Source organism: Bremia lactucae, linkage group LG10, assembly GCF_004359215.1.
Source record: "Bremia lactucae strain SF5 linkage group LG10, whole genome shotgun sequence".
NCBI lineage: Eukaryota > Oomycota > Peronosporomycetes > Peronosporales > Peronosporaceae > Bremia > Bremia lactucae.
The window spans coordinates 3,275,396-3,283,539 of record NC_090619.1 but is presented as its reverse complement, the minus strand read 5'-3'; the positions used below and the strand labels follow the sequence as shown (position 1 = coordinate 3,283,539).

Below are 8,144 nucleotides of genomic sequence, written 5' to 3'. Positions count from 1 at the left end.
TTGACATAAAATTTTGGTGTCGAATGAGGAGATTTGCTCTCTCGTACCATTCCAGTCTCGTGCTTAGCACGGAAGAAATCGTCAATGACGTCACACTGCTCCTTTGGTAAAGGCCATTGTCTTGTGCACAGTATTTGGTTCTCGGAACCAAGTCAATTTCATGACGAACACTTCCATCCGGAGTTAAAACAGATGGTGGATCATTACATACCACATCTTGGAATTCCTTAATTAAGGAATAAAAGGGATCCGTAGGATCTTTAAGGATCGATGACCCATTTCGCGCACAAAGTGCAGCTTTTGCGTGATCCAGGACAGCTTCGTCGAGTGACGATGAGTTTAACTCAACCATAGGTCGAATGACCACCATTTCTGATAAGTCACCAGCTTTTCAGGCTCGGCCACACTCATCAATAGACATTTCGTCTAGCTCTAAAAGAGCATGTAACGAGGGGATTGCCGCAAGGCTAACTTCCCCCTCAATTTTACCGGTTACGCCATTTACAAGCGTATGTACTTGCACACGCTTCGTGTCCACACTGTCTTGGAGTGAAGACACGAAGCGTAAACAATACGCCTCTTAGAGGCCGGGAGGCCGGGACATTGACGCCCCCGGGTTTTCCAGCCTGTATTGGTTCTATAGAAGACATGGTGTCTAATTTGACACCCGACAAGGAGTAAGAATAACTCAACTTCGTTATCCAGCGAACGTTTACGTGTCGCTTCACGTGCATTAGAAAGGTTTGACCCAAAATGCCCTGGCGAACCGCCAATAGTGTCACTATTGATACTCAGTATGGTGCCACCTCGGCCGACCACACTCGGTGGACTTAGACGTGCCACTCCACGTATCTCAGGGATATTGCACCCTTGAGGTCCTGGCGAACCGCCAACAGTGTCACTACTGACACTCAGTATGGTGCCAACTCGGCCGACCATACTCGGTGGACTTAGACGTGCCACTCCACGTATCTCAGGGATATTGCACCCTTGATAATTCGACCAACAATGCTTTCAGCATTAAGTGAATCGTTATTATAACGTGTCACTCGACGGAGTACGTGCCGTTCCACTTATTTCTGCTGAGTCGGGCTCAGAATTAATGTTTTTAACATTAGAATTTATTAACTCAGACATGCCAATGTCTAAAACACTGACAGACTCATTCAATGATCCCCGCCAATTGCGCTCTTGTTGCCTAGCAAAGGTGGGTTCATGACTCTCCAACACTTTGCTAGGAACATTGCGCGTGGCGCCTAAGGTCTTAGACCTCCAATCGATCCATGGCTCATGGTGTTCTAACCAGGCCATACCAAGGATGAGATCATATCTCGAATCCAAATCAAGGACGAGACAGCGTTCCATTCTGTCAAAGTCCAGAAACTTTATACCCAAGTGCAATGGAACTTTGGGAACAGTGGCACGAGTCCCAGTCGCTAAGCAAACAGTTATTGTATCACCTTCATGCGCTTTAAGCGCCTCAACGTATTGTTGACTTCCTTCAAGGAAAAGGCGTCGAGCATGATTGCAAGACGCTTCTGAGTCAATTAAAATTGACCACGGCTTATCAAAGCCCTTTACAATCGCTTGAGCGACTAGCAAGCCAGGCTTGTACTCTCGCCCCGTGCCATTGAGCACCGAGCTAATTGGGGCTAGGTTCTGTTTATTCTCACCTCCTTGAGGTTCAACAGAGCCTAGGTCTTCCCCAGTAGGGCGCCCCGCACCTACTGGGTATCGACGTTTTCCCGCACCGTACCAGATCTCTGGTATAGGTCGGAGTTGGAGCTCTTTCGAGCTTTACGCGAATTTCGAAGAGGGCAGGCAGGGCGTAAATGTTTCGTGCTTCCGCACATATAACATCTACGGATGGTCTTATGCTGTTCCACAGCTTGAAGAGCCTCTTCTCCTTCCTCAACGAGGCTTAAATCCATAGGTTCCGCTCTATTAGACGGAACCCATGTGCTCGAAGAGCTTGTTCGGTAAATAGGCGTGCTAACGCGAGCAGACTTAAAGTGAAACTCGGCGCGGAGCGTTATGGCAACTGCCTCTTCGAACGTAGCCGGATGAGATCGGAACAATTTCGTCCGGCAAACGCCCTCATTAAGACCCCCCATAAGATGGTCACTACAATTGCTTCTTGCACCGGGTCTTGATGTATAGATTCAATGAGAGTTCTCAACTCCTGGACAAAGTGCCCTAGGGTTCTCTACCCTGTGGAGTCGCTAGGAGCCGTGCTCGCATGCGAAAAGCCTCATCAGGCGGTGCAAACATGCTGGTCATTTGCTGTTTCAGCGAATCCCATGAGGGAAAAGCGTCGTTTATGGACGTGCTGCACAATAGTGCCCATTCCATGGCTCTACCTCCAAGTTTGGAAATGGCCATAGCCACCTTTTGCCGTTCTGTTAAGAACAAGGCGAAATCAATGAACATTTCCATCTGCTTAATCCAAAAAGGGAGATTTTCTCCCTCTTTTTCCTCAAATGTTTTCACATTTACAGTTAAAGGGCGAGCCCTCGGCTCTGAGTCAGGTACAGAGATGTACCAGGTTGGCATATATGCCGCTAATTGGTCCTGTACCTGACCGATCAGGGAGGCTTCATACCGCATGAAGCTTCAAGCCTTGCATGCAGGGCCTCTGGTCCCTGGGAGATAATAAATTCCACGTGCTCAAGCCCGAATAAGGTTTTGAGCTTGTCATAAGCGGCGCGTTGCGCTTCTGACAATTCTGGAACCTCTTCCATTTTCGTGAGAAATTAGTCTTGTAAAGACTCAGGCGTAGATTGACTACGAGTGCTACCAGGTGTAGCGGAGCTACCTCGCTCCTAAAGTCAGAGGAAGACTTTCAGACTCAGAGAGTCACTTAGTTCTATTGAACTAATGGGTTTAACAACTCAGGGAGTCGTACAAGCTATTAAAGCTTAAGGAATCCTAGTTCAAGGGATTCAGGGGTTCGTAGAACCAAGTGGCAACTAGTGCCCAAGAGGATATACCTTAGAAAGGCTTCTATCTCTTACAGATCAATGCGCAAGCCTTAGGAAGGCACTTAACGCTTTAAGATCAAAAGGGGAACTGAACTTAATTTAATTATTTAAATCTAAAAACCTTACCCTAGCTAATTAAAATAATAGATTTTGGCCGCGAGATTTATATCAGGCGGCGACCACATTTATTACCCATAATAAATGGAATTTAAGTAAATAACTATTTTATAATTAGATAAAAGGATATTTTACCCATAAAGTAAATGTACCACAACAACGGTTCTCCAACCGATGTGTGCCCCATTACAAAATGCGTGGTATATATTTATTATACATATATTTTTTTGGATTATCTGGTATATTTAACGATAAATATGAAATAATAAAGGGATTATAAAAGAATATACCAGAATAATTAATATTTATTTTATATTCTTGTATATTTTCTTAGAATCCCTTTATTATTACATATTTATCGTTTGTTATGTAAATTACAAATAAACGTTTAAAAATTTGCAGCATTTACTTTAACTTTGCAGGCGAAAGTTTTGCACCTTCTACTTCTTAACTCGAAGCAGTATGCTGCGATTTGTATTCTCGAGGTCGATATGACAGCAGTAGGTCATATCATCCGCTTTTGTTGGTCGCTACTTTTCTTTTGACTCGCTTCTACATAAACTAAATGAGATGCACCGAAACGTATGAATTTGATAGTCGGATTGCACAAATGCCTTTTAGCGAGCAGGCTTCGGTATTCTTGTGGCAATAGACGTATCAAACTGAAAAGTATATTTTTCATCGCAGTAATATCGTATGTGCAACACTCCACGATTTGGTGTTATCATTGATAATGCAAATCATGGACCATTCTAGTCCAGCAACATAAACGAGCCGACACGTGACTTGTAAGTATTGCTCACGTAATCGCGTCAATAAAGTACAATATATGCATGGGAAGGCGTGTTGGACCAATAATGTGTGGTCAAATAGCATTGAACAAAGACGACCTTAAATGCTTTTAGCAAGTGACAGCCTTTTTGTTATAACCAAAAATGACCAGCCCGTCGTCCAGCGGCTGATAATTATTGGTTATATGTCGTGCCTTAGTATTAAATATCGCTACTAATTCATCGGTGCTAGGCACATTATTTATTGTACAGTTCTCAATCAGGTGAAATTTGCGTCGCAATATGCGTGACCAGACAATTTTAATGGTTATGGCTGCCAAGGGGGTGTAACAGTTGCAGTCAAAAGTGTGTCACCACGAACTTACAAAAACTATAATTGTGATGATGATAAGTCTACTGGATGTGCTTCTGCTAGGGCTGCCCCAACCAGCGAACGGCGTGCAACTTGACAGTACTGTCCACATCTGACATCGTCATGGCCGACTACAATGCTTCTGTTATGTGCACATCATTTCGTTGGTCACAACTGTGCTAGTCCACATACAAAATCAGGCTAGGTTATCCTTTTAACAGTGCATATCTGTACATCAGCTGATGGCAAGCACTTCGAATGAAGCCAATTGCAATTTCGATTACTCCAGCCCACCTTAACGATGCCGTGCAGTAAATTTCTAGTGCAATCATGTGGCCTTTTTTGGTGAGTGACAATTCTTTCCCGTGATATGTTCAAAACTTACGTATAGCTCAATAAAGGTTCCAAAGCACAGCATACCTAGTCCATGCCGCATCGTTTGATACCACGCTGTCGTCTGATGCTGTGTTTAACCTCATTGTGCATCGACCACGCATCTCAGGTGGAATACTGACGATCCCAATCGATTCCACTGTGAGACTTGTCAAGTGTTTTCGTAGCGAAGCCCGGCACAACACCATTCGACTTCGATACGGTAAAGAACAAAAGTGCCTCATTGTACGAGTTTTCGACTCACTTGAGCGCGATAAGTGGCTAGCCGGAATCATACGAGCTATAGCAGCAGCTCAAAATCTCGAAAACTATGTACCCATCTCAACATATATTTATGATTGGAATGAAATCGAGTCCAGAAGCACATAATCGCACCAATTGAACACAGTAAAACATTTTTGCATCAAGACATTCAACTATCAAACCCTATCCTTCTAGCATCGAAATTCTGCTCATTTGCCGATCAATTGGAGCTGTGAGATCATCCCTTTACTTTAATGACGGTTATTGAACAATCAAAGTGTTTTTTCATCAATAAATATAATTATCGATAAAAATAAAAAAGGTTGAGTACTAAGTTATTTTGAGGTGGATAATTTTTACTAGATATTATTTATTTTTTTTGGGTTCAATTGTATGGGCTCATCATATGTTTACTATTGGTTTTGATATATATTTTCTCGTTAACTATTCAAGTGCTATAGCTTAATAGCTATACCACTCAAATGGGATAAATGACGGATTAATTATTTCCATACCGCTTACAAAAAAAAAATGCACAGCTTTTCTACCTTAATACATTTCGAACATTGCATGAGTATGAAACCAGAAAAGGTGGTCTTAATTCAATGGACACCCACGCATTACTTAATGCTCGATATGCTATGACATTACTAATAATAATGTGCTTACTGTGCTCGTATTCTAGTGGTCAGCAGTGTCTGCGATTATCAAGCTTTCGGTTCAAACAGACGTTGTGATACCACAAGATCGGACAAACGAAGAAGCCATTCGCATCATTTCCTGGAACCATGAGCATTACTTACTTTTCTCGTTATGGCTCTTATAAAGCTGTGGCTGCAAATCTTGACCAGCGGCAACTATTCGTTTATCCCACCGTCTCCACTATTCTTCAATTTCCTTAGGACCGATCGGGCATCTTTGTCTAACGTCTTACCTACCTCCACCGCAATGACGTGCGGCAAACTTCACATTCGATCGTACAAGCTTATATGGTAGCTCTCATACGCTTTCATATTTTTTGACTAGTGCCGAGCTTACATGTTTAAATGGTAACAATTCGAATAGGTATCAAGGCACTGTGAAATTGGACTGCACCACACAGACTAAATTGATCAATTTAACATGCACGACCCAAGCGATCTACAATCTCGTTATCGAGCGCCCGCGAATTGCTGGCGGGACTTTGACGATTGCTCTCGACTCAACTATAAAGTTCGTAAAATGCTCGTACAAAGACATCAAGCTCAACATCATTCGATTACATTACGGCTCATCAAGAAAGTGTCTCGTTTTACGTGCTTTAAGCTCAATAGAACGCGAGCAGTGGATGACAGCAATTGCAGCATCTATTAATCATGTTACCCCACCGTTGACTCAGAAGACTGCTCTGCTGCTTAAAAAAATGCGAGTCAACAGGTGTTTCAAGAATTCGCAACTTGGTTTGCGAGAACAAGATGTAGGAGCCCCAAAAGCAAATGCCATGTCGCACACAGTCAACGTCGCGTCAGCAGCTGCCAAGTGCTCCGTATCGAGTAATTATGCGAGCAATGTCACTACAGCAGCTGTTAAGTGCACCGAGTCAAGTTATTCTGCATCAATCGAATCGCGGTCCGCTGTACACAGAAAAATTGCAACGAAGTTCTCTCACTCTCAAAACGCTACCAAAGCTGTTCGAAGAGTGTTTTGCCGAAATATTCCTGCTATTATACAGCTCTTCACCTCGGTCGGTCAAATCATTGCGGCTGCTAGCTAAGATTTCTTCTGTTATATCATCACATCTGCAGCCGCAGTTGTATCCCTCCCTATCCGCCTGTATTCGGATATCAATCCTCTTTTCGAGACGATTCTGTACACACAACGAATGCAAAACTTAATATCCTTTAAATACTGCGTACCTAATTTGTGAATTATTGCTATGTCGTTAAATATAGCACATCTAGTGAGTTTTGGACATCCAGCAGAAAATGTGATGCTAATCTCTTTCTTTTTAGCATTGAGAGATTTGACTGATCGCCGAGCCACAACTTTGAAAAAGTGCTTGTTTCTTTACTAACCTCCTTGCAAAAAATAAGTGATCTTGCATCAGCCTAAGCGACACCGATTTAAATTGTTTCGTGCGGAGTCAGCAATGGCTTCATCAAATGCTCCGTGAGTTCCTGTAGAGATGGAGAACGTCAATTGGGTAAGTACGCAACATGTAAAAGCGTCGGTTAATACCTTTGCCACATTGTACTGCCGCTTTGCCACATTTTGTTTGCACGAAGAGAAAGTGCCCACGGCCGTCATACCAATTTTTAAGTAGCATCGGCATTGACCCTCATAGCAACCAAAAAAAATGGTGGAGAAGGCAACCGTAATTTGACGAATCCTCTTCTATAGAGCGTGGTGACATTAAGTGCTAAGTGACGTTTAGCAATGCAAAGTTTCGCGGTGTTAGTCAATTTGCCTCTTGTGATTTTAGCGTGTCTGACAACTGCGACAATAATGTCGAGAAGTATTTGCTCAGATCAGGTGACTCGCTCAGCTTTAATTAGTATCAGCTAAGCACAATTGGATAAAGATATGCTAGATATTTTTCTACATTTCCAGCCATCGTGCGACGAATTTGGGAGTGCAGCACTGGCTCGTTTCCGTTTACCACAAGTTGTGCTTAAACATTTACATTTTGCATTCGCAAGTTACTTAGTCTTGGAGATCTTTATATTTTCGTGGTCCCTGTACGCGTCGATACGATATCAGCATTCATAAACCATTCGGCATTGGTGCTTTAATCGCCGAGCGCCACTTTGTGGCTCCACTAACTGAATCGTTTTCTAAGATTACTTCACCACTAACATAAAGTAACTATGCCACTGGTGGTAATGTTACACAAACATTTATCTCGGCAAGATTGAATAAGAAAAATTGACATTAATATTATTTGTAATGTTGGATTTCAATAAAAAAGGGTTTGTTGAATAAAAGTTACGAATGACGCAACATAAAATATTTCAATGGTATGAGTCATTCCACTGCATCGCAAAATCAACAGTTATTCTTTTAGAATCGTCCTGAGACCTCCGTGTTGGTATCGCCACATCCATAAACTATTTGAGCAAAAATTAGACGGTAATTAGCTGTCGCCGTGTTTAGAGCACGTGCAACTTGCTAATGATGCATTTGTAGAACAAAAATAAGCTTTTATCGTATTCAGGGACATTTTTAACATCTACACAGCTGATTAGACTGACTTTGACGAGTGAGGTTTCCCTTAATTTGGCATCTGTA

General features: G+C 42.5%; 2 protein-coding genes across 2 annotated transcripts; both read left to right on the top strand.

Annotated features, from left to right (window-relative positions):
• Positions 1 to 4,499: 4,499 nt before the first annotated feature.
• Positions 4,500 to 5,003, top strand: CCR75_007569 (uncharacterized protein; the record flags this gene model as incomplete). Its single annotated transcript, XM_067965627.1, has 2 exons — positions 4,500 to 4,552; positions 4,643 to 5,003. 2 exons carry the CDS (start codon positions 4,500 to 4,502, stop codon positions 5,001 to 5,003), a joined length of 414 nt encoding a protein of 137 aa, XP_067814283.1.
• Positions 5,004 to 5,825: 822 nt separating this feature from the next.
• Positions 5,826 to 6,630, top strand: CCR75_007568 (uncharacterized protein; the record flags this gene model as incomplete). The annotated part of the gene is given in 2 exon segments (XM_067965626.1): positions 5,826 to 5,854; positions 5,874 to 6,630. 2 exon segments carry the CDS (start codon positions 5,826 to 5,828, stop codon positions 6,628 to 6,630), a joined length of 786 nt encoding a protein of 261 aa, XP_067814284.1.
• Positions 6,631 to 8,144: the final 1,514 nt, after the last annotated feature.